This window comes from Salarias fasciatus, chromosome 1, assembly GCF_902148845.1.
Source record: "Salarias fasciatus chromosome 1, fSalaFa1.1, whole genome shotgun sequence".
In the NCBI taxonomy this organism is placed as follows: Eukaryota; Metazoa; Chordata; class Actinopteri; order Blenniiformes; family Blenniidae; genus Salarias; species Salarias fasciatus.
In genome coordinates this window covers 33,368,953-33,396,259 of record NC_043745.1, presented here as the reverse complement: position 1 = coordinate 33,396,259, position 27,307 = coordinate 33,368,953, and the positions used below count along the sequence as shown (strand labels likewise).

The 27,307-nt window shown below is 40.9% G+C and overlaps 1 protein-coding gene across 2 annotated transcripts in view; it reads right to left on the bottom strand.

Annotated features, from left to right (window-relative positions):
• The window catches only part of LOC115386423 (Golgi apparatus protein 1-like), a 35,802-nt gene extending 14,376 nt beyond the window's left edge, over positions 1 to 21,426 (bottom strand). For both annotated transcript variants that reach the window (XM_030088686.1, XM_030088678.1), the window contains exons 1-15: positions 21,109 to 21,426; positions 12,545 to 12,574; positions 10,814 to 10,900; positions 10,510 to 10,725; positions 9,112 to 9,327; positions 8,194 to 8,265; positions 7,922 to 8,108; positions 5,955 to 6,172; positions 5,458 to 5,579; positions 5,251 to 5,352; positions 3,817 to 3,970; positions 707 to 844; positions 521 to 607; positions 371 to 433; positions 168 to 281 (exon numbers count right to left, since the gene is read on the bottom strand). In XM_030088686.1, the coding sequence (XP_029944546.1) occupies positions 168 to 281; positions 371 to 433; positions 521 to 607; positions 707 to 844; positions 3,817 to 3,970; positions 5,251 to 5,352; positions 5,458 to 5,579; positions 5,955 to 6,172; positions 7,922 to 8,108; positions 8,194 to 8,265; positions 9,112 to 9,327; positions 10,510 to 10,725; positions 10,814 to 10,900; positions 12,545 to 12,574; positions 21,109 to 21,426 (2,124 nt within the window). The remainder of the gene's footprint in view (positions 1 to 167; positions 282 to 370; positions 434 to 520; positions 608 to 706; positions 845 to 3,816; positions 3,971 to 5,250; positions 5,353 to 5,457; positions 5,580 to 5,954; positions 6,173 to 7,921; positions 8,109 to 8,193; positions 8,266 to 9,111; positions 9,328 to 10,509; positions 10,726 to 10,813; positions 10,901 to 12,544; positions 12,575 to 21,108) is intronic.
• Between the last annotated feature and the right edge of the window lie 5,881 nt (positions 21,427 to 27,307).

The following is a 27,307-nucleotide window of genomic DNA, read 5'->3' as shown; positions in this document are numbered from 1 at the left end:
ACTAAAAATACGAAGCAAAACATACCATAGAAAAAAATCAAGCATGTTTTACATCCAAAACTCTGACAAAAATGTGAAATAAAGTTAATAAACTGAGTTTGGGAAGAAAAACCTTTAGAAAAAAAACAAACTGGATCATAATGAGGAAAAAAACCAGAGGAACTGACCAGCTGGAAGTGTGTGACGCCGACCAGACACTTATCGTTCATTTCCTTCTGGTGTTTGTGCTGCACCAAACACTCCATCACGTCGCCGGTATCGATCTGGTTGTCGGCCACGTCCTGTATGAACACACAGACACGGTGACGGTGGTTTCCGGCCTTACAGTCCGCCGTTCCCACTGCTGTGTTTCCCGTGTTGAAGCGCTCACGTGGCAGTGGGTCTGGATGACGGGCTCACACGCTCGGATGAGCAGGGCGTCGATCTGGATGTCCTGGACAGGGAGGCGGCGGGAGACCATGTGAGACCGAGATGTTTGTGTCAGTTTGAGATCCACTCACGTCGGCTGACCGGCTCTCACCTCGGACTCCAACTCCGTCAGGTTTCCCACAACTTCCCTGCAGGCGGACACCAGGTCCTCCAGGTGGTCCTGCAGACACTCCAGCTCCTGAACCAAACAATGGCATGATGAGTTTGAGGAGAAAGTTCAGGAGGTCAAAACCTCAAGTTTGAAGAGCGTGAGGTGTCGGATCCTGGACGGCCTCACCTGTCCCGTGTCCGTCTTGTCGCTGCACCACTTCCCGAGGTCGATCATGCAGCGTTTCTGCAGCTCCGGGTCCAGCTTCACGTCCAGAGCCCTCTGATGGAGGATCCTCTGCACCTCCACCTTACAGTCCCGGGATAACTGCAAACACACCAACACACACACTGAAACAAACGCCACAGCCTACGAGGACCCACATGCAGATTGTTTTCTGATTGGTCAGATTATTTTCATGCAGCATTGTCTGGAGGAGTTCCTCTGTGCTTCTTTAACTGCAGCTTTTAAGTGGATGCTGTTTTGGTGCTTTGTTTGCATTTGACCACAAGGTGGCGCTAAGTGGCAGATCACTGACTGAGCAAATCACTCTGATTTATTGTAATTTTTCTATGAGAAACTAAGTTAGAAAAGCAGACAAATCCCCAAAACATCATTATATCAAAACATTATATCCTGTAATCTTATTTTAATATCTGATGACATTTTTTTAGCTGGTTCCAGGTTGAAACTGTTTTTTGAGAAATTTTTGTTCGATTTTTAATTAATTTATTTCTTCATTTTAAATTGGTAGAGGCATAAGCATGAAAACTGCCACAGCAACCTGTCTCACACAGAAACAATCACAACTGCATATGGTGTTGTGCGCCTGTCTTCTCCAAATACACATCACGCCACACTCACGGTCTATTTTTATGGAAGATCAATCCACAACTACTATAAACAACAGGGCCTTTTCTCATTTATTGTATCAAATGAAAAAAAACATGAACTATTGACTGTGGAAAAAAAACAGAGTTCAAACAGGAGGCAGATGGATTTTAATTGCTTTGTTTCACAATCAAAAGTCTGAGTAAGTGTACCGTTAAAAACCAAAAAAGCAAAAGGAAACACTGTTCTGTGTGGCTTCATTCTAAGATTTTATTTTCATTTTGTAAATTAACCAAGCACAAACTGAACCCCCGTGCGTGACCCCGCCTCAGTGTTTGTATATATTTACAGTGTGTGTTGATTATCCTTTGAATCATCATTTTTTGATGTGTAATCACACACTGCATGATTACTATCAAGGACGTGTAATCATGAGCAGTTGGGCTCTTCCACAGACTCTCTGATAAATGTAATTACTAGAACAAGGACCAAGCAGGCTTTCTGATGGCCTGGTTTTGTTTGGAGAGGCTTCTGATGACTTGGACATGAAGGTCAAGCAGAGGCAGACCCCGTAATCCAGAAATTCAATCATCAGTTTGATTTGCTTAAATGATAAAAAAAAAAACACTGTTCAATGATTCAAGGAAGAGAAAACATATGATGTGGAGGATTGAGACCTACCAGGATGATTATTTTCTCCTTTTGTTTTCTAAGAAGGAATTAAATAAAAGGAAAACTAGAGGGAAGTAACATTAAATATATTTCATCAACACAAACTTTATTCCAAATCTATAAATCTAACAGCTTAATTTAACAGTAAAATATTATTAATGATCAACGAGCAGCTACGTTTGCCTTTGATCCAACATCCGGGTGAAGGCAGAGTCCATCCTGTACAGGCCAGCTGACCATCACAAGACTAACTCACTCACACCAATAAAATCACCAACCAACAGGGTGAGAGAGCGACCGTCTGTCTCTCTGTGTGTCCTGTATCGACTGATCTTGGATCAGCTCCAGCCTCAGGTTGATTGGAAGATGACTGACCAGTCCAAGAACTCAAATGTTTTTAATGCTCTATCATTTCACAGCTGAAATAAATTGATTCTTGTGGTAAAATGTGTTGGGTTTTTTTCATTTCTTAATGTGTGAAAGGGAAGCGAAGACACAAAATCAACTCATCGATGAAGTGAAATGAAAAGAGTGGAATCAGATGTCATTAAGGATCAATACCCTCATCATTATCACCAGTTAGACCTTCCACCAGGATCAGTGCAGATGTGCACCTCTTACCTGCTCCTCTGGCTTCACCTGTTAAAATGAAAAAGATCAGAGTGGAGAATGAGACAGTCCTAAGACAGACTGACGTCTGCAGCGTTTTACTGAAAACCTCAGAACATTTGACTGAAGCATTAAAAAAAAGAAAGAAAAAAAAAACACTCAACATGTTTATAGTGAAGAAACATAGAAAAGTTCCTGTTTTATGTTGGAAGTATTACATTTTAAGTAAGAATTGCTGTTTTTAATTAATGTTTTTAGCCAGTCCAGATAAATAAAACACAAAAATCTAATGAGAATTTTAAAAAGGTGAGACAATGTTTTTGATAATTCAACAACAACATGCCTGTTTGATTCCTCCAGACGTGAATAGAAGATGAAATAATAAATCTTTGAATGGTCTGGCTCCTTGCCTTACCTCCACACTCCCGCTTGGTGCCACAGGTCAGCTAATCAGCTGATCAGCTGCTTCTGGAAGCACCGAGGTCCAAACAGAAGCTCAGAGGGGACAAGAGATTTTGTGTTGCTGCTCCATAGTTATGGAACCAGGGCGCATCAGACAGGCCCCTTATTTTGAAATCCATTTTTAGTCCTTAGCTTTGAACCCAGTTTGACACTCTGCTCCTGTTTTTATTGTTGCCATTTTATTGTATTTTTATTGTTTTATTGCACGCATGATATGCTTATAGGTTTTAATGTCAGTGTGCAGCACTTTGTTGGAGCGGTGGCATTGAAAAGGTTAAAGATTTAACACGAGCAAAGCGTACCCTGTGAATCTGTCTGTAATTCATCAAGCTCTGAAGTTTTTCTTTTTTTCTTTACGCCATCCTTGTCTGTTGACAGTAATGGTCTGCAGAGAGGTGCCAGGAAATGACAATGTAGAAGGTGAAGCTTATTTTAGGGGACAAACAAGTTTTTTTTTTTTTTTTTTTGAACGCCGGTTATTTTATATAATTTGTCACCTGGAATTCTTCTTCATGTGTCATTTAGAGAGAGCAACAGAGAGGACAGCGAGTCACGTGTTTCACTCCCCCGGCTGACGCAACCTCAGCCCAACAATCGTCAACAGGCTTTTGTGTCGCTGCGTTTCGGTGACAGTGATCCGTGCAGTGTTGTTGTTGTTGTTGTTGTTGTTGTTGTTGTTGTTGTTGTTGTTGTTGTTGTTGTTGTTGTTGTTGCTGTTGTCCTACCCGGCGGCCCTGCTCCTCGGTGCGGTAGGCGTGGCGGTACAGGCAGGAGAAGACGGCGCCCGGCGGCATCAGCTCGCTGGTCTCGTTCCAGCCGTGTGTGTGGCAGAGCCGAGTGGCGTCGCCCTGACACTTCTTATACAGGATGGGATCCAGTCTGAGGGGCGAGAAGAGGGACCCTTTTAATCACTCTATTCATCCTACCAAGTCAGTCAAATGGACAAAGCTTTATTTTCTTGATGTAACAACTTAACTAATAACACTTAAAAGTAACGGGTTAACTTGTCAGTCTTTATTTTCAGTGACTTTTGTGTTACTTTAACTTGTTTCCCTCCGCTAATCTGGAGGATTGCAGAGTTGCTGTGACACATTATCTGAACTGGTAGGACTGCTTGCGTCTAATAACGGATTCACTCGTTCATAAAGGTCGGCGAAAGTTAAAGCAGTTGTTTGAAGGAAGATGTCCTCTGACAGGGGAGTCAAACTTAATTTAGTTCAGCCCGATGTGAGGTGGACCAGAGAAGTAAAAAAGTACACCTCCTCATGCTTCTCTGTGTGTTCACACAAAGAGGTAGGAGTATGTGGGGAAGATATCATCATTCGTTTCAAATATACTTTTACAAAACCTAAATGAGTTGATATTTTCAAACACAGAGAAAAAAATGCAATTCTAACATTAAGTCGATGTTTTTTTTTAACCGACGCCTCTCAAAATACAACAAAAGCACAGGTCCAAATGCTAACATTACTGGCAGTCATACATTTTTCAAGTTGCTGCTACGTAGTTTCATCGTTCCGTCTCCAGTAAAATAATAGCAAGCAGCTTTTACAACTCCACCACAATAATGCAATACTGCCATATTTATAGGCTTTACAGTAATCTGTTACTTTAAACACATTCAAAACTGTGCTTCAGAGTCACATTTAAAATATATGTTGAATGATGGATTACGATTTAAATTATGCACTTGTGTGTTCTGCACTGGGTGCTTTGACTTCTGGGACTCACATTTCTCAGAGGAATATGGGCGTACAGGGTGGAAATTGAGGTGTTTGACGGTTAAGCCACTGACTAATAGCTTTAATTCCTCACGAGTGTCTGTGAGAGATTAACTCTAATGCCAGGGAGGATTGGCACCTATAGTGCGACAGTCACACGGATGATAATTTCCTGTCTCAGAACAAAATGTCCTCAGCAGAGACGCCGATTTAACACTTAACAATCTCCAAATATTGATGAAAACTCTGGTAAAATAATAAGCTTGCCATGCCTGTGTTTTCTGTGAAATGATGAACGTGTCACCGGTATAAAAAGCTTGTAATGTTTTTGTCAACATTTGTTATTGGATGCGAGTCACTTGGAGAGAGTGGGTGATGATGAAGTTAGCTAAAGGTCAGATCTGATGTATTTCTGTTATTACGAGCGAGCAGACTCACTTCCAGTCTCTGGATATGAAATACTGCAGCTCCAGCAGCCGGTGCTCACAGTCCTCCACCATCTTCTCAGTGTACAGGTGCTCCATCAGGCACGACAGGATCCTACACAAACCCACAACACAAAGTGATCCAGGCTAGTATTTACAGCAGAAGCTAAAATGAAAACTGAACTTTTTGATCCCTGTAAATTCGATGTGGTCTGCTCACATTGGGTCCCCGTTGCGGATGTGTTTGCAGGCGGTCTGGATGACGGACTCGCAGGCCTCGTTCAGCGCCCGGTCGATCCGGTAGTCGGCGCCGGGGTCGGCCGACTGGATCAGAGTCTGGAGCTGCAGTCAAAACAACATTTAAAAAGGAACATTTTAGCCCTGAAACTACATTGATTTCACTTTTTTATGATCTATTGATTCACTTCTAACCTGTTGACACTCTACCTGGTACATGATCTCATTACAAGGTCTTTTCTTTACTGCGAATTTTCTCTGTAAATCTCTTGAATAATGTCTTATTCTCCTGGTGTATTTGTAAAAAAGTAGCAGATCATGATTATTGATTGTCTTAAGATGCTTTTTTAAATATTTATTTCACGCAAATACAGGAAAGAGCCTTTAGAAGCTTTAAAACATATTCTCAATTTTAGAGTCATTTGCATAAGTGCAAGATTTGGAGGCCAAATGACTGGTTGAAGGTGGTTGTGTTCTTACAGCTCTCTGGCACATGCTGTCGACGGCGGTGCTGCGGTCGCCGCGGCCGATCCTCATCAGGCAGTGCAGCGTGCGGCCTTTGCGGTGCAGCCCGGAGCAGTGGGCCTCGATCTCCGTCCGGCAGTGGAGCACGATCTCCGGGCTGAGAGAGAAGTCCTCCATCAGCATCCGCCGGTAGTCCAGCATCTCGCCCTGACACTCTCCGCTGACCGGACGACCTGCACAGCGCCGTAAACCATCATTACTCACACAATTCAGTCTTTACAGAATATCAAGCACCCAGATTATCAGGTTCAGTCTTAAACTGCATGTGCATACACAATTCATCCACTGCGATGAATGCTAATTTCTGCTAACCTATAGTGAATGAATTCCGAACTCTTACATAGACTAATGTTAAGTTAACCGCATAAATTTCAAGTCAATCGTCTACTCTTTTGACCACTATCTGATGATAATATATTGTTTTCCTTTCTCAGAGAATGCTTCATTGTAAGCCAGCTGCTCGCTGTGACAACCTCTTTTCTGTGGGGCATAAAGAGCTGTTTTTACTGCTGCTGCTGTGAAAGAGTCTGGAAGAATATGAACAATAAACACACTGTCACTGCAACGAAGCAAGCTTCTGGATACAGCTGTTAAGGTTTTTTTTTTTATATCTTTATACATATTTAAAGTTATACCTCATATGATTTAGAAACATGCATTCAAAAAAACGAACAAAAATGCATTGGACTCGAAATTTATAGATTTGCTGAATTGTCAGAAAGTTGGTGTTTCTTCTGTTTTTTTTTGTACAACTTCCACTTTTCCGTTGATGTTATAAATATGTGCCCGCTGCTGAATCTCATCTGTGATGAGATGTCATGCTGCAGAAGTCGTTTAAGCCTCTGCAGTACATGAATGCAAAGCTTTATTTCTCTGGTTCTCGGCAGTTGATGAAATTTTCAGTTATCATAAAACATTCAGAAGTTATGGTTATGAAAAGTATGCATATCTAATATCGAAATGGACAAGGTAGAAGAAAAAAAGGTCCATTAAACATATTGCTTTTTGTGGGCTTCAGCAATTTCTTGGTCTCCATTTCTAAAAGACTACGGAAAGTTTAATGCTGTGTAATAGATGTCCGATGACTGAGCAACTGTAGAAAAGAAACCCGAGAATTTCTCAGCATAGTCTAACAAAATTTTTTTTTGCAATGCAACCACGATATTTGTAATTTATTTAATTTACAAGTATCTTTTTTTTAAACTCACTGGAGTTACTCAACAAGCCTTTACAATATCAATATAGTTAATACCATATTGCAGAACTATACAAGTACTATACTAGTTACTGAGACTGACGGATCCCCGACAGCTTCGGTTAAAGCTCATGCTAACAGTGATCTCTGGCAACTGAACAGGAAGGCTTCAGCTCTGCAGGGATTTATAAGAGACATCAGAGTTCCCAATGCATTCCTGCTAAAAGTTACAGCAACACCAACAGTGAGTAATAAGTTAGTTTATAAATTCCCTACACTGCTGATCTACCTGGAGTTTCTTAACTCAGCAATGTTGAGCTATTTTTTGGAGTGTATTGGGTTTTCCTGGCTCAGGATGGTGCAGGTGGAGAAAGAGAGCCCGGCTCATTAAGGGGATGATTGGCAGGTGAGTGGCATGCCGCTGCAGAGCAGAGCTGCCAAACTGTGTTTGCTTCGGCGTGTGGATGCCTGCAGAGACGCCACTGGTAGGAGGTTTGTTTGATCTGATGGTGTTGTCTGGCAGAAGTGGGTAAATCCTGAGATATCTGCAGTGGTGGAATTTAATTTATAAGCTTGCCTTAAGTCTGAGAAGCCCGTGAGTAGTAATGTTAATAAAGTAGTAATCTGAGAGTAACGTTGTCCGGTGCTCTCTGCTGCCATCCTATGCCCCCAGTAAAGCACATTGTTGATCCTTAACACCGATGACTGCGTCGCTGCTCCTACTCACCGCGGTGCACGGCGGCCTCCAGGCACAGCAGCAGGTACGAGAGCCGGGCCTCGCGGGCTCGCGGCAGGTTGGTGTCCAGGCTGCAGTGCTGCTTCCTCAGATCCACCTTGCAGGCTTTAGCCAGAGAGTAGCTGACTCTGTAGTCCTGAGAGATCAGCTTCTGACGGGTGGTCAGGGCATCGCGGCACTTCAGGGAAGAAGGGAGAAACAGCGGAGATGTTCAGGACAGGATGGAAAATAGAAGTGAGAGGGAGACAGCCCGGGGGTTTTACCTTTTCTGACATGGCTTCTTCAAACTTGTGATTAAACAGACATTTGTAGACTTTTCCTTCTCCTGCTTGAGTCTGTAGAGAAGATGAAAATGTTATAGCAATGATTGTAATTAATACCAATTTGATTCTCATCGTCAGAGAAAATTCTGATGCAAAGTAAAGAGTAAAATTAGTATCAGATCTATTGAAACACAAAGAATTAAAACTTCTTCCTTCAGTTAAAATGAATGTTAACTATTCTTTCATTCTGCTTCATATCTCTCACTTAAAAGGCTTTAAGACTAATATGAAGGTTAGAAGCTCCACTGTGTGTCAGTATAAGACAGTTACACAACCTTCACATGCACACACCAACCAACACCTAACCCACACACACAGGCACAGAGTTCCCAGCAACACATCGACTCAGAGAAAAGATCAAGGGACGCTCCATACAGCACAGGATGAGCATTGTGTTCCTGTTAATGGAACAACTCTTGTCCAATCAGCACTCATGAAATGGGTACTGTCTGTTTGAATTCTTCTTTCTGGACTACATGTCTACACAGATTCTCATTTCATCATCACAGATCAACTGGACTGGGTGATAAACCTGGAAAGATGTTCAGTCCCCCATCCCCTGACTACGCTTGGCTGGCAGCCACTTCAGAAACTTGAAAAGACAGGTAAGAAAATCACTAAATTTAGGGGCAACTTGTGATTCCACTTGAGATGCAGACAAACCAAAGTTCTACAGTTACACCCATGTTTCAGTATCAAAGACCACAGAGTGGCTAAATCCTTTACGACATATGACCAAATCCAGTCAGATTGAATTTCTCCGACAAGTTTAAAACTATATGCGGCATAATCTCTACTGTATTTGAATGTAAGACTTTTTTTTTTTTTTGGGTGCAGACAGCAGTGACATCCTCTCACATTCTGGCAGAATCTCTCCCGGTCGTCTCTGCAGGAGAAGTAAAGGTGGCGGTCGAGGTGAAAGTCGTCCGACGACAGCTCCGCCACCCGCAGGATGGCTTTCTGACACTCCTCTTTGATTGGCCGGACGTGATCCTGCTGCTGCTGCTGCTGCTCCGCCTCCCTCACCAACGCCTTCTCCAGACAGGCGATCACTTCGCCCTGGGTGTGCACGTCCTGACAAGAGACGAGCGGCCACGGGGCGTCAGAGGAGACTGCTGCAGCGACAAGCTGCGAAGCCCTGAAGTGAGTCACCGAGGCCACTCAACTCCGCTGAACACTTATTATCACGGGAACAAGAAACAAGCAGTTACACGGAGGGAGGACATGATAAACACGACAAATAGTTCAATCCAAACTTCGACAGGCTCTGCTGATGAAAGTGAAGCTTGAAAAATGCACAGAAACATCTCGATCATCCACAGCTGCACAAATCCATCACAGCTGAAAGAAGCATCGATCACAGAGAACCTGTGCTGCCTGTCGAGGACTAATTAACATTCAGAAGCCACTGCATCCCACAGAGAAGGAATTACACAAGTAAAACTACATTTTTTTTGCATTGATTAAAAATGGTGGATGACGTGTTAATTGGTGAGACGTGGAGGTGTTGATTGGTTTTGTTTTTAGCTTCCTAAAGTTGACTTCCTAAAGCAGCTTCTAAAAGGAGACGACAATAATTATTCAGAATATTCTTCAGATTGAAGTGCGAGTTAACAGTAGTCTCACATTACATTTATGCAATAGACGAAAGATAAATGAATAACGTTTATACCTGTTTGTGAAGGATCCATTGTAATGTGTTACATTAAGTGTCAATATTAATCGTCATTCTGAAAGCAAGGCGATATGCACAGTTGGATTTAACTGCAATGAGGGAAAATTTGTAAAAAAAATGAAAAGTAGCACTGCATCTATATTCTCATCTAATCAGGGTAATACAATCTGGATTTTTAGTTCACATTCTCTCTGAAACATTCAACATCAAGCCTTCGGCTCGGAGTAAACCGGCCGCATTCTTATTTTTCTTTATCTTTCAGCTGCTCGTTCAGGATTTCTGCCTCATCTACAGTTAAACCTTCCATCTCAATGTCCTCCTTCACTACATGCATGAATCTTCTCTGAATTCTTCACCTTCTCTTTGACATATTAAAATCATCTCCACCTGAAGCCTCTACCCTTTTCTCTAAAATCGCTCAACCTTTGCTTCCCCTCTGATCTCTTCATATTACAAACATCTCAGCATCTCTTTCAGCTGCAGGCCAGCCTCCGCTCTTTTTAGAAATAAGAAATTCCACTTGTTTTACATATAAAGATCAATCCAGCCTGCTTCGACTGTGACGGCCCTCTCCGTCTGACCTTGTGTCCGACGTTGATGCTGCCGCAGTGCAGGTTGTTGATGTCTTCTTTGCACTTGTCCATGAAGCCGCAGATCAGCCTGTAGTCGCTGAAGATGATGCTGGTCATTTTGGTGATGTACTGGTTGCACTGGAACTCGCTGATGTTCACTCGGTGATCCACCAGGCAGGACACCAGGTAGCCCCGCCCTCGCTCCTCGTCGTTACACTCCTTAATCTGCAGGATGGGAAACGTCGGGTGGGTCAAAGACAACTTCAGGATAAAAACCAGCTGTAAGAAGAGCGTGGCTGCGGTCCGGACCCACCTCAGCGATGGTGCTTTTGCAGACCTCCGTCGCCACAGATTCGAACTTAGGATCTGTGGTCAGATTGAATTTGTAGTTCCATAGAAGCTTTTATAGAAAGAGGGACAGTAAAATTTCATGAACGTACAGAGCAGAAAAACATTCAGCTAATTAAATAATCAAACAAGCCAAAGTTCAAATCCAAGTTAGAAGCATCAGCGGGTGGTGGTTATGGTTTGAGCAGATCTGTACTTAGAGACTATTTTTTAGCTTTCATGATGTTTTTCCATTCGACAGCACTCGTAAAAGGATAAAAAGAAAAAACATTTTTAAAATTACAACATGATAAAATAAATTTCAATTATTACAAAAAAAATTTAAAAAATATATAACTAAATTAAATGTAGGAGGTAAAGTATGAAAAAAATATTAGTTTTAGTGTTTAAGGTCCTGCTCTAATGAATGTGTGATATAACAGAATTTATTAATCATCCTAAAAATATTAAACTAAATATAATAGTTTCAGTGTCTGTGAGGATGAAATACCAGAAAACACTACTAACACAGTACGATCAGCTATAACAGCTGAATTATAAAGTGTGCTTTTATTTATTCACCTCCTTTTTTGTTTAAAAAATCTTTACATAAAAACCTCAATTAATTGACATACATTAATTGTTGTTATTGGTTCCAAATAAATTAAACATTTGTAATACTTTAATGGTTATTTTGGGTTTAGCTTAAGTGATAGATGCCAAAAAAAATAAATTTAAAACAGGTTTGGCGATGCTTTAATAAATGATAATGAACAGTAGAACTAGTAAGCTTCTCAGCAAGTTTTGGGTTATTTAATAACTTTAAAGTAATAATATTTAACACAGATCCCCATCCCCCCCTGGGTATCCCAATTTAGAGGAGATGTGAAGCTCCTCTTTTGAGAGTGCTAAAATGCTGGCGTTACGGACTGACTCACAGCAATCTAAACTAACCCAGCAAGTCATTTCAGAGTTCACTCAATCCACCGTCGCCTCCAAACGCCTCCTTTGTCTTCAGATTCTCTTGTCTTCCTTTGTGTGTTTATTGTTTTCCTGGCAGCGCAGCTGCAACTGCAGAAGCCAGAGATAACAGCTCCTGACAGTCCCGCCACCCAGAAAATAGGACCAAACCGATGAGCGTGCGCACGTGTGACATGTTAATTGCAGCCGGTGCTTTCCGGTGCTGCAATAAAGACGGTCTGAGTGGTCCATTAGCCTTGTGGAGTTTCATAAAGCCGTCTGCCGTTAGCCACCCTGAACTCCAACACTTAAGGTTTATCATCCAGACACTTAAAGGACCTCGCACAGCCGAATCAGGGCCGACCATGCCGGACGTTAGAGCAGAGGGAAGTTTGTCAAGGTCATCGGCCGCGTTGGGAGGGAAGCTGGGAAATCACCGGATCTTTAAAAGCATCTGTGACAGAAATACTGGGGAAGCATCACTGTTATAGTGCACCACCGACCTATTTCGCACTAAATATTGATGCACGTTTCTTATATGCATGTATGTGTTGCTATTCCTATATGATTCCTTCTTACCTTTTTAATCTTATTCCATTTTGAGTCGCCTTTTTAATTTTTTATGTTCAACTCAGGGAGTTGTACCTTGAAGAATTTACAAACACAAACATGTGGAGTGAGTGAATTAAGTGTGTGTGCGTGTGTGTGTGTGTGTGTGTGTGTGTGTGTGTGTGTGTGTATAAAGTGAGATACTCACATGGTTACAGTCAGGAGCCAGCTCGCTTTCCTGTAGAAAAACAGAGAGAGAGTAAGAGCATGTGGTGGGATAATGAAGAGAAAGTGAGAGTAAAAAAGAGAGGGAGGGAGGGATGAATAGAGAGAAAGTGCTAGATAGATAGATAGATAGATAGATAGATAGATAGATAGATAGATCTCAAACTTAATTATCTAAACAGCACAAAAATTCAAGATTATTTCTTTTTGTGATAAGAATTCTTCAAAAATCATGCATTTGTGGGATGAACCGCAGAGCTGAGTATATGGGTAGTGCAAAAAAATCAAATTTGCCAGATCTTTTCGGTATGAAACGGCACAGGTTTTTCAACCAATGGGAATCTAATAGCTCCAGTCTGGGCTCAGACTCTATCAACCAAGGCGACAGCGCTCGCCCCCACAAAGCTCATGCAAAGCTGGGCAGCACCACTCACAGCTGAGCTGTAAATAAAAGGGGAATCAAAAACCCTAATTTTGGGAGAAACGAGAGTTTCAGCACAATCAAGTTCTGCAGAAAACACATCCATCACATTTTTAACTAAACCTGACTTCCATCCATCCACTTTCTAAGTCGCTTCATCCTTTTCAGGATCACGGAAGGCTGGAGCCAGTCTGCATGTTTTTGGACTGTTTGAAGAAGCCAGAGAATCTGGATGGAACCCACACACACACAGGGAGAACATGCAAACTCCACGCAGAAAGACCCCGAGTCCCGGCCAGTACCTGAACCCAAGACCTTCTTGCTGTGAGGCAAGAGCGCTTAATCACTGCACCAAACTTAACTCTGAGGAGTTAAATCAGTCTTTGTGTGAAATAGTGTTTGAGAGCAAACTCCACTCCTTGGGCTGTCCCTTTTAATTTGCCTCACAAAGTTGACACCAAACTAAAAATATAGCTGGGAAACCCTCAGCACCAATTTCACACTGAAGCAGCATAACGCACTTTCTCTCCAAACGGCTGCAGTTTATTATGAAGAGAGCAGCAGAAGGCGTCCATAAACTCGCCCACAACATCCTCGACTATCAGAGGAAACACAACGGCACAGCCTCCTCTTACTGCCTCACATCACTTTGCAGTAAAAAGACATAAAAGCACTTTGTGATAACTCTGCTCTGCCCACGGGAACGGAGACAAAAAAGCCTTCCTCTGACTTAAAAACCCTCATTTCCACTAAACGTTGCACTGACAGAGGAATGACTGTAATGAGGATACAGACGCTCGGCGGACTCCTCGATAAAAATGACCAATTAGTAAGACGAGGAGTTATTAATTAATGGAGAGCTGCTCTGTTCACTTCAAAGGGTTTCTGAATAAAGACCAGATTATTTGAGAAGACTGATCAAACTGAAGCGGGACCAGAGGATAAATGTGCGGGAGAAGGATGAAGTAACGTGTGATGTGACAAGCTCAAAGCCAATCGATTTCACGGTTCCAGACAAAAAAAAAAAAAAAAAAAAAGAATCTCACAGGTTGGTGAAGGTATATTGAAACTGCCTTTGATCTGCGAATATAAGCTGTTGAATATCTGTATTCAATGTAAAAGGAAGGAGTGGCTTGCAGTGATGAAACCACAGAAAGTATCCTGGACTCAGCAGTATGGCTAAGCTTTTAAGCACCTTTTACTCCATAATTGTGGTTTTACAGCACAATTACTGCCATGGTGCACTCTCCTTGACCTTAATTGCACCAGCAAACAGGAACAGATATTTTCCCTGCAAGCAGATGGAGACAAAAAAAAAAAAAAACAGCAGGTGGAAACCAAACCAACTAGAAATAACTTAAAAAACAACACTTATATTCATTGTACGCACGAAAACAAACTGGGATTTTAATGCTAGCACTGTGACTTGACACAGCTTTCATAAAGATACTTATATCTGTAAATTCCCCCCCAAAAAATTCTATCAAAATCAAAAAAATATACATGACTGTTTCAGGAAAAAAAAATCACAGGAGAGCTGGAAGCCACTCATCTCACAACTTTACAAAGTGTCATATAAACAAAACACTTTTTAAACACTTAAATTCTGTTATACTGGTCAACTGAAAAAATGCACTGAGTTTTATAACCTGACTGTGTTGTTGCTGAGAAGTGCATTTACAAATACCAGTAATATTTAAAATATTTCATGACCAACTTATCATAATCCATCAAGTTAAGCAGTAATTTAAGTTAATGTAACACAGTTCCTACAATGCAATCATGTTCATAATCTTAATATTAACATATGTGATTATAATAGTAAGATATAATATCTACTACAGACTTGATTCAATAATTCTAAACTTGAAGTAAATCAAAAACAACTCAACAGATAGCTTGGATTTTCATCTAATCCTCCACCAGTAGTTGAAACAATTTTACTAAATGGATACGTTTCGGTAACCTTGCTGGCAAGCTGAATTCTCGCGGTATTTGTTCTCACACACCTCGAGAATCCATCTTGCACCGCTCGAGCTCAATGCGCTCGGGCTCGGACTTTTTTCGGTCGGACCAATCACGCGTCGTTTAGGGCGGGACATGAAGCTTTGACGGAAGCAGGAAGCGACGGACTGCTAATAATATTAGCATGGCTAGCGAAAACAATGGATATCCCGACAGCGATTAAATCTGTTTTGGATGAATCCTCTATTGCGTCTTTGAAAAACGATCAGCAAGAGGTTTTTTTCTTTGCAGTGATTGGCTGAAACCAAACATGGTTAGGCGGGCGCACTGTGTCCTTCCGTCCAATGAAAACAAAGAGTTCCACAGCAAGTCCCTCCTTCCCCGAACAGATTTGCCGAGTGAAATCCCAGACTGACATGTGAAGCAATTCGTTGCTGCACATGTCAAAATGGCTTTTGCCAGGTTAACGTTTCGGTTCGGGTTAGACACTGATAGTTAACTCTGCCTTTTTAATTAGATTGTTTAAATATATATTTTCTTCTGGGGGCCTGCACAGTGGTGTCGCTGTCCCAGTCTGGACCCGTGAGGACTTTACACTCATCATATATTTCAGATCAATATAAGAATTGAGATTACTTTACTATAATCTGACCCTTGGTGTGACTGACTGATGACTTGGTCTTGGTGTACCTTCCCTTTGTTAGTCACAGTTGAATACAGCGGTATAAAAGACAGCAATGACAAGCCAAGCGGTTTGTTGATGTGCTTGTAGTAAAACCTCACCTGCCTTTCTTGTTAGAGGATATCATAATTAGTAAAAGCCGCAGGGTTCTGTCATTTCAGCATAAACACACCAGTCAATGTTGGTTCCTGATGTCAAGTAGCGAGTCACACAAACAATTAAGATGTCAACAGGAAAAAAAAAACCTCTTACAGCCTCAACAGCCTTGACTGGTTTATTTGCTGATTAAATTGTTAGAATAAGTGAAGACAAAACTTGAGATAGAATCAGTGTGTAAGCAGAACCCCTCCGGGTCTGTATTCCCAACCAGACGTAAAATCAGCAGCCACTGCTGGTGCAAACAATCAGGGCCAGTCTAAGCAGAAACATAGACATTATAAACAGAAAAAAAAAAAATGCATCAACACAGAAATCAGGCTGCAGACTCCACACGCTGCAGGCCATCAATCCCGAGTTTGTGAATGTCAGGCAGACTCTGGCACCACAGCTGGAGACGTCAGGGGCCGACTGTACCGAGGCAAAGTAGCTTCCCGTCAAGCAGTCAGTTCGTAGCTGCGGTCGGTGCTCAGACGTCGCTCAGCTGTCGGATTTCAGGGCTTAAACCGCCACAAATAATTTCTCAGAACGCTGTATTGAAATTGCATGCTGCTCAACTGCTGCGAAGCTGCGTGTGTGTGTGTGTGTGTGTGTGTGTGTGTGTGTGTGTGTGTGTGTGTGTGTGTGTGTGTGTGTGTGTCTTTATGTGAGGGAAGAGGCAGATTTATAAGAGCCATTTACCTCTTCAGGAGGCCACAGCTGTTATGGAGTCCAGGCGATGTAATTATCTCAGTAAAGAGGGCATCGCTCAGGGCCAGAGGAGGGTGTGTGTGTGTGTGTGTGTGTGTGTGTGTGTGTGTGTGTGTGTGTGTGTGTGTGTGTGTGTGTGTCAGCATGATGCCATAAAGCCAACATAATGGGTGAAGAAATAACACCAGCGAAAAGTCTCAGATACTGAGAGGCTGTGCATCCTGTTATTGAAAACACTTCTACCCTGAGATTTAGCATTTGCACCGAATTAATAAAGCTTTATCAGGCATGATAGTCTAGTTATAAGATAATTTTAGACAGGCATTGATTCATACCTTTCCTTAGAATCCACCCATTTTCTCCTGCTCCCAAAACATTCAATATGATCCCATCTCTGTTTTAATACAACACTGTGCAGCAGCTGTTATTAAAGCTGTAAAATGGGTCAATATTTTTGTCATCAATCTATCTGATGCTGTTTTCTGTTGTTTAAAAACCAAGACACAGGACTAAATAGAGAAGAATCCACATGTCAGGAGACCATTCCATTATTGACTGATAAATACTTTCATGCCTCATTATTCTCAGGAATATTTTCTTAATGAAACCAGTGAGAAAAGAGACACACTGTAGTAAATTTGTGGGGAGCTTTAAAACAGCTTCAATAAGAGGTTGCAATCTCTCCACAGATATAAATAAACAGTGTGATTATGTGATAGAAGAAATAACAGAAAATGAATATTTGTGATGTTGGGACTAGAAAAGTACTTTTGCTACAACTGCTGCAAAAAAACCTTCAGCTCAGGAAAAACTCAATAAAAAGCTTTTAATGACACTGTGTGTAGTAATGTTAGTGTGATGGAGAAGGAAGGACAGACTCCACATGATGGATAAAGAAATAAAAATGCCAGTGAGGAACAGTGACTGATACTCAATAATTTAGCTTTTATTAAGTGTTTGTTATGTAGTTGTGTGGAGCTTTGAGGCATTTTTAAGCCATTATTTTGCTTTTTTACAAACCTAAATTCACACTACGTCTGTAGCCATGAATACACTATAAAAGGAATAAAAGGAAACCCTGACACAAGCTTAATAAGTAGAAAATTGATATCCTTCTTATATGTACGGACACACTTCTGTCAAAATCTTTAAATGAAGAAAAAAATCGAAGGCAGGAACAATGGAGAGACAGAATTATGGGATAAGTCAATGGATGAACAGAGCTGAAGGTCTGGTTGTTAATTAACATTGAATAGTTTGCTCATCAGATGGGAAAACAGAGCCGTCACTCAGCTGGAGCACAGAGATTCACACAGCCGAGCGTGACTTAAACAAAGAAACAGAATGAGAAAATAATAAAAATAAAAGAGATGAAAATGAATCCGAGTGTGTGGGCGGTGGAGGACCAAGAGTGTGAAAGATGGCTTTGTTTGTATTTTCCATCACGAGGACACACACAAACACAACAAAAGCAGCAGGTCTGTGTTTGTGGGTTAAATTCAAGCAGCGAGTCACCTGACTGCACAAACACACATGAACTCACTTCGGAGCTGAGCAGGTTAATAATTACTGCCGTGACAGGAACTCGCAGTAAACTCACCGAGCTTTCAGCACGCAGAGGTGCGAAAAGCTCAAAGCACATGACACCTTAAACTTAGTAATACCATGAGGCATTAACAGGTGAAGAGGTGGAGAGGCGGGAAAGCTCTTCTCACCCAACAATACTTTAAAAAAGGTAGCGTGCAATTTGAATGCGGAGGGGACACAAAACATCTCGGGTTCATTAATCCTTCATTTCGCTGAAGCACTTCTATCACAACAGATCAATAAAAAAGCAGTTTCCATTGTTTGGAGTGTGGAAGTTGGAGCTTTTTTCTCTTTTTTTTTCCCAGATGCTGATGTCCTTTCAGCAACGCCATGTGAGTGCCTGCAGGATGACCCATAGCGTATGTGTGAAGATGATGGGATGCAGATCAGCACCTCAAAGTCTCAAAGTCTGAACTACTTCAGGTCGAATTTGAAGGAGCTTTCAGAACAGTGAGTGTGAACCAGAGTGCACATCTATTGCAGACTGAATTGCAAATGAATTGGAGAAGTTTGGTGTAGCTGCTCTCACACTTTTCTTTCTTTCTCGGCCCTAAAATCTCTGAAAGCTATACTATGAGGGTGAAGCGTCATGTTTCCATGACTACTGGATATGGCAAATGGGAAGTGGCATGATCATGTACGTCGTTACAAACTGAGTATTTTTGTTCTGTTATCAGAAGTGATGCCAAGTCATTGTTTCTCAAGTCAAAGTCGAGTCTTTGCACTTGAGTCCTGAATATAAGGATTTTTTTTTTCAAAAACATTCCTTCAAACTTAAGCCCCTAATAGTAGCTTTACAAACTCACAGCAGCTTGAAAATCTGCTATTGTCACTGTACAATAAAAAACTCTGCATTGGGGTTGTGATTTCCAAATCAATTGTCCAGTTTGTTCTCAACTTTTAATTCATTAACTGGTTAAATATGTAAATTTGGTTCACAGTGTATTGTGGTTGCTTTAAAACAGCACTGAAGTTGTACCAGAGTTCAGCTGCAGCCGCTCTGAGACATCCTAATCAGTTCATCCTTGGAGATGTTGCTCTAATGTGGCCCACAGTTTAATTTTGTTTTCATACTGGCACAGCTGCTCTGCGCTCTGACCAAAAACTCAACTAGGCTGATCAAAATACATCTGGTGGGAAAGCATTCAAAGTGACATTCACAAGCGATGGGAAGAGTGAACAAAAGATTGGCTAGAGATTAAGGATAGTGACAGCGGTAAGGTGGGTGCGGTGCTGGGCTTTAGTAGTGCAGCACAGCTCTCTGTTTACGATTCGGTCTACATCGGCATCCTTATGTACACTCAGACACCGGGGTTATAACGGAAACAATGAGATCACAAATACAAGGAGCTTTTTAATAGAGCCATTACTCCACATGGAGTGAGGAAGTTAAAGGTGGTTTGGGCTGCTGATTAGGACTTTCCCAGGCCATTTTCCATTAAAGCAAATCTCCAGGTTTGTCTAGAAGTGGCTTTGGTTCCACCGAATGTTAGATCTCCATGTTGCGACCATGGATCTCAGCAGTAAGAACAATGGACGGGAGGAATGAACGCCCAGACCCAAACACCATCAGCGTATCAACAAAACAAATCACATTTTCAATCTATCATCAAAATCACTGCTTAAGTTTCTCTTCTCACAGCAAATCATTTTAAATCACTTTCAGATTTTATTCATTCAGCGTTGTTCCATCTGAGTGGTTCTACAGGCAGCGTGAAGAGATAAGTGTTTAAACCATTCAGAGAAAATCAACTTAAACTGCAAAGTGAATAAATAAAATATGAAGAGAGCTGTTAAGTGAGTCAGAGGAGAGCAGTCATGACCTCTGTTAACAACTTAACCCAAGAGGCTTGTTTGTTTTTTTTCTTCAAACACTTACAATATATAGCTATGTAATTCAGAACACCTGTTGTGTTCTCACAGCAATTCAGTGAATAACCAGTTCGCTTAATTACAATTCTATGAAGGGGACAGAGTTATATTTACATTTATGTAGCATTTCTGCTGTAGATGTATAACATGTATGTAAAATATGTTTCTGGGTTGAAAAGTTGTTTTTCCTTGAAAAATACAAAACAAAAAGCCAAGAGCTAAAACCTTGAATTGATGGCCAGACTCACACAGAGAAAAAAAAAAAAACCTTTCAGTCACAGGAAGCTCCATCATGTGTCAATCTGACACAATCATTTGCACAAGAAATTACTGAAAGCTGAGAAAAACCAAACAAAAAGATTATTTCATGTGGCAGCAAACAAGACCAATTTTCACTACAGTCAGCATATTCTAAACATAATAGAGATTTTTTTTTGGATGATCTGAGAAGTCAGTTTGCGCAAAATATCTAGATGAGGAAAATAATACTTTTATATATATAAATACTTGATACATAACAATGAAACAATTTTGAAAAGTCATTTCATATCGCAATAAGGCTTTTTAACCTGGTTAAATACAGGATATAAGAACATGACATATCTGGTCTTTTAGGATCATCCAAGTAGAAAACAATGCTTTTCATTACACCTCCTGACGCTGCTTAGATAACGCTTCTTTGTCTATGAAACTCTCTCCATCATAAATGCATCAAAGGTTGCATGTGATAATTGCAAATAGTAAATGCCCTCAAAGTCAATCAAACGCATTGCTAATGACTAATTAGTAACTGATTATCATCACTGCTATAATGTGTTCAGTAATCATTGAAATGTATGTAAACAGAGGGAGATTTTAGCGGATATCTACTGTTTTAAAACTACTGATGGATTATTCAAAGACAGCGGCTAAGTCTGTATTCTATTCGCGTTTCATTGTGTCTTTATTTGAAATTTTTGGAGGGTTTTCTGAAGTGTGGCAGGTGGAAATCATAGGGGAAGCCACAGCTCTCTGGCTGAAGAGACTGTGTGGTGGAGACACTGGAGCAGGTGCAGATGTTCCCCTCCGCTGGCAGCCGGAGCCGGGGAGCGGGGGAGCGGGGTCGGACCCACCGGGGCGACACACCCAGCAGATGGAGCCCGGGACCTGTCAGCTCCGTAGGGCGGCCGCTTACCTCTCTGCGGTCCTGCAGGCACTCCAGCACGGCCAGGTTGTTGGTCCAGGTGTGCTTGGGACAGAGGCGCGTCAGGTCCTCCCGGCAGGCCTCCTCCTCCGACAGCTTCCAGCCGGTCGCCCTTCGAGGCTGCGAGGCCCCAGCGGCGGCCGCGGCAGGTGCATCTTTGGCCGGCGGATCGGCGGGCCGGAGGACGGGCGCGTTGGGCGGCTCGGCCGGGCCGCTGGCTGGCTTCAAGCCGAAGACCGAGCCGAAACCGCAGAAACAGACGGAGAATAAAAGCAGCAGTTGCAGCTGAGAGCGACTGTACGCCGCCATCTTCACTCCCACTGTCAAGCTAGCCCCTAGACTGCACCACATCCGGTCACCGCCTTCATAACAAGAGCCTCATTCACAAACATCACAAGGAACTTCCGGTCATTTTTTTTTTAGAAAAATAAAAGCCTTAATCTGAAGTACACGCTTTGAAACAAGAAGGTGCATTTGTAAATACTTTGGGACCGGTAATCCTTAATTCAACAACTTACGTTAACTGTTGCAGCTAATTAAATGGAAAGAACAAAGTGGATCTCTTTAATTTTAACCTGTAAGTTTTAGTTTGTTTGTTTTTTCAAATTATTCAGTTATATAGTTTCCGCTTATGCTTCAAATCTGTTTGAAATAACAATCATCACATCACCTGCAAAACAATTTTTTTCAGGAATTTATTTTAGGGAATTGCCTAATATGATGACCAGTGCTGCATGTGACCTTTGCATGTCTGTTTTAAACAAGGAAGACCCTTGGTGGTGATCGAATATTTGTCTGTTTAGTGAAAAATGCACTTTCTTCATGATAAAAAATATACTTTTTGTGTTTCTCCTTTTAAATTTTCAAAGTCTAGGTAGGTGCGCCATAATGCAGTGTCTCACCTGTAGCTCAGATTTCACTCAAATTTAGAGCCTTTTCAACAACTTAGTCTATGTAGGCAATTACTTATTTCACGAGTTGTACGGGAACTCACGGGGAGGCCTGATTTTGCTCTGTATATCTTTGACAATAACCCGTTTGTTTAAGGACAATATGTTATGATGCCAGTCGTTATTTATTGTCACCCTATCTTCCCCACATGATATCTATCATCACTATCAATTTCAGACTTCCTTAGAATGAAACAAGTTGGGGGTCTCTGCTTGTCAATTGCTGTCTGAGGCTGAGCCTGTGAAACATGTTGAAAACTGAAGTACATATATCCATGAGAGCAGAAAAAAGAGAAAAATGGTAACAACTACACAATGGCTGTCGCACGTTTAAAACAGTTATGTCACTTTTTCTGTACATACATACCACCTTAATGACACTCTAAATTCCATATCCAGTGAAAGCTCTCTGACTCTAGGGGAACCAGTGTCATAAAAGTGTCTCAGTTCACATTGTAGTTTGCATTTTCATGTTTTCAGAAAATAGATTTAAAAAAATGAAATGCAGAATTTTCCCCATTAGATCTCAAATAGCTAATCTAAATCAAGATTGTGAGTTTTTTTTAATGATATTCTTGAACGGGTCCACAACCTGAAGCAAAGTATGGCTGGAGAATTGGTAGTTCTGCTGTTTGGGTGTGAATGTGTGAATGAGTGATTGCCTGTGTTTGTGTGTCAGTCCAGTGATTGATTAGTGACCCGTCCATGGCATAACCTGCCTTTCTTCCAAAGTAAGCTGGTTGGCCTGGCTACCGTGACCCCAACTTGGATAAAGCAGACAAGATGCTTCGATATTTTGGGGTAGGTCGGGTCAGGTCAGGTGAGGGGCACGTACAGCTACACCCCTCTGCTTCACTTGCTGAGTCCCTGGGAGAAATGGATTGCTCCAATGTTGGGCTCTTTGACCATTCCTCTAAGTGGTTTTCCATCAAGGTTGACCGTGATGCAGCACACGGTCACTGACCGATGCATCAAAACAATCTTAAACCACTGCTCCAGCTACCCCAGATGCAAAGCTTGTTGTTGAAAAGTTCTTCATTGGAATTTCCAAACCGTGAGACGTGAGGGAGCAAATTTGAGTTCACCATTGCTGCTGGTTGAATTCTCCAGTTTAACAAATTCAGCTTTAATAAGGGATACAGTCTCAGTGATGACTGCATTTATGTTTCAGGAATCTTAGATTATAGCCTTTTAGAGTTTTTCCTCTTTTGTGTGTGGTTGAAACTTCCAGATATAGATCCAGTGTGATTCTGATGCAACATCTCCACCTTGTGTTGAATTTCCAACCTTTTTACAAAGCGTTTTAGAAACTGGAAGGTTAGAAATGGAAATTAAAAGATTGAATATTCAACACGAACAAAAATACTCGTTTTGACATTGACTATTATTACTATTTTCTATAGCCGTTAGCATTTACTGAAGCTCTCTTCAAACAAGAAAATGTGAAACATCTATTGAAAATGACCGTTTTACAAGCTGGCACTGCTTAAAATAATAGAGAGAAATGTGAGAAATGAAATCATTCAGTTGGTTTTAATATCCTCTATTTCTTGAATAATTTTTTTTCCAAGAATATCTGTGAAATTGTGCTGTTTGAACAGTTTTTTTTTAATGATCCAGTTTTACCTGACACAACATTTTCAGTGGCATTCAGTTTGGCCTTATTAAGCTGTTACTGAAGATTTAAGCGTGTAATTGCAATCGTCAATTGAAAAAATCCAGCAAATCACACTTTGCCAGACTCTCTCAGTGTCGTTTATCCACCAGTAAAGTGGAAATACTGTTTTGAATTACTGTGGTGACAAGAAGGATCACTGCACTGTGTGAGCATTCATGTGTGTCAGTGAATGTGTGCAGGAGTCCCGTCTCTCCCCGGGAGTCAGGGCAGCTGAATATGAAGGTGGGAACTAGAATGAACCATAAATCCTCCCGGTTTAGAGCTGACAGCTGCTGGGAGGCTTTATTTGGTTCACCACACTCTCATCCTGCTCACAGTAACAGATACAGGTTTCATGTTGTTGATTTAAGTTAATATGTTTCGTTTTAAGGTTTTATTTGTCCTTTTTTTAACAAAAGTTACATCTACAGACATTAAAAAAAACCTCTTTTTTGGCTGAACTACATTACTATAAAAACTAGAAAGCTTTAATTCTATATTGTCATGTAATAACATGATGAATGACATTTTACGCAGTGAATAAAGAAATAGAGAATGCATAAACAACAATATGCACACATGAAGCTTTTCAGACTCAGTTGAGAACTTCAACAAATCAAAATTGAGGGAAAGCTCTGCCACGCCTACAAATACATGCAAGGTAATTTTGCATTATCAAAGACAGAATTCTAACACCAATCAAATACATTTTTTGAAAGCAAAAATCCATACTGGGTCTTTTCCACAATCCACTCACTAGCACTGTTACTTCATGTCACACTCACAAAACTACACACCAAAATCCAGCAGTGTATGAGAATCAATGAAAACTTAAGTAAGTTTCATCAGAAGCCAAAAAATGGCATTGGTTTCAGAGGGTGGATTTTTAGATTGGCAAATCAACACCTGGAGATACCAAGAGCTGAGATCCCCTGTATTGCTCTAAATAATAACCACCAGGCTTTCTATTTTATCTTCAATCAAAAGGAAGACCTCCGTCTTGAGGGCAGGTCAAATATAACATCTAGATTCACTCCAATCATAAATAATCCTGCCTTTCAACCAGGCTCCTCAGACCCTGGTTTCAAACAGTGGATTAGGAAAAAAATGACATCCCTCAATAATCTCTTTTCAGATGATACACTTATGTCCTTTGAACAATTAAATAGCACTTATAACCTCACCACACAGGATTTCTTTTGGTTTTTGCAAATAAGACATTATATTACTCATAGCACAACCCTTATCAATCGCCCTGAAATATCTGCTATTGAAAGAATGCTGTTTCAACAACAGAAAAAGGGTCTCTCTGAGCTCATTTTACCACGTACTCATCGGTCTTTCTACTGCTGATATGCAGAGGGTTAGAGGAGTTTGGGAGAACGAGTTATCTGTTACTATAGATGAAAATACATGGGACTCTATTTGGTCCAGTGCAAAAAAGATTTCAATTTGCACCCGTACAAGAGAAATTCAATTGAAAATTATGCATAGACTACTCATATCACCCCATCGACGGCATCTCTTCAACCCCTCCCTCTCCCCTCTGTGTCTTAATTGTAAAACAGGAGTGGGAACCCTAACCCCTTCCTTTTGGTCTTGTCATAAACTTCAGAGATACTGGTCTGAGATTATAAGGGAATTGGAGGCCATCTTACACGTTCAAATAGAAATGGACCCCATTGCCTTGATCCTCGGATTCCCAAACAAATATGTAAAAACTTCATCCAGCAAGAGATTGTTTAATGTTTTAACTTTTGCTGCCAGGAAGAATTTTCTTTTGCAATGGGTTTGTGATTAAGACACCATCGATCATAGGCTGGCGTAAAACAATTTTTGAACTGATCCCCTTGGAAACTAGCATTATACATTCTAGTGTGGATCAGTTTTATAAAGTGTGGTGTCCATACCTGGATTATATTGGACCTGATCTTTTGTCCACCCTTTTAAAAGGACTTTTATGTAACTAAATCGTCTTTGTGAAGCTTAAATGTTATCCACCACCTACTACTCTATTTTTGTAAACCAGCTGTGTGATTTACATCTGAATGTATTTGTTTTGTTTAAATGAAAAGTTAAAAAATTGAAATAAAAATAATTATTACAAAAAGGTTGACATTCGCATAAATGAATGTATTTGATCAGGGCTTTTAAAAATACCGATCTCATTACTTTGTAACATTTGAAAGTTGGTCTAAAATCTGAAACTCAACGAATTTACACATTTTCTTCCACTTTTACAAGAATCTGTGTCCATTAAAACGTCTTTCTCTTCCGTGTTCACAGAAGGAAACAGGTGAAAGGAGCAGTCAGCTGTTTGTACAGCTGAACTGACCCAGAGGAAGAAAACAGAAGACAGAAAAAGTCCTTCACGTTTAAGTAGAAACATCAGCGTTTTCAATACAGTGTGATATGTTACTGTAACAACATTTTAATAACTGATTACTATTTACACATTGCTATTATTTTTTACAAGTACTGAAAACTGTTCAAGGCCCTCTTTCTGTCTAAAAGAATAGATCTATGACCATTCCATCAAACCCCTGTTTACTGGAAGACTGTCTCAATGTCTCTCAACCCTGAGCAAACTTATTCCTCCTGACTGCCGCATGACAAATACCAACAAGAGTAGAGTAGCAATGGTATGAGCTGATCAGCAGTGATTGTTTCACAGTATAAACGCCATCTTATAATATGTTCCCTGCTGTTTTAGTTGTTTATTTCAGCAGTTTTTTTTCTCCTTTTTGTGAAGTTTGTAAATCTCTTTCCTTGATGGACTAAAATCCACAAAATAGAGCATCTTCCACTCACTAATTAGATAACTCACATTAAGGTTGAGTGAATCAGTCTGAACCACACAGTGCTGGCATCTCAGTTCAATGTGTCAAAGCAAACCTACAACAATGCAACCATGTGCACATTGATAGGCAAGCTGGATCAAAGTACTACAAGAATTCCTGTACCATTTAACCAGTGACTTCTTTTATGCAGCAGGTAATTAAGTACGTCAACCTTAAAAAAGAAAAAGACATTGACAAGTAACAATAATCATTTACTAATTTTAGGAAATGTAATGAACAGCTGGAATCAAGACGTTTAATGAAACAGGATAAAATCTCCCATGTTTTTCAAAGTCCTTTCATCATTTTATCATGCAGCTTAGTGTTCAGCTTAAGAATTAATTCTGTAATTACCCTGTGTCTGTTGCTCTGAACGATGTTTCTGAACAAACCTGCAATGCTTTTAAGCAATATTTTTTGGACAAAGTTATGTCTATTAGGCAAGCGATTACACCTGTTCCTACAGCCTTCACATCCATTTCTGCTGCACAATGTGTGTTTGAGAGTTTTGTCCCTGTTACTCTTGTGGACCTCAAAATAGCTGTCCAGGGGTTGAAGTCTACAACCTGTGCACTAGACACTGTCCCTACTCATATTATGAAGGAGGCTGTTGACATCTTAGGCCCATGCCTTATTTCCTTCATAAACAGCTGTTTTAGTTTGGGCATTGTGCCAGCTGCTCTCAAGCACGCCATCGTAAAACCATTGCTTAAAAAACCCGGTCTGGATCCCTCCCTCTTATC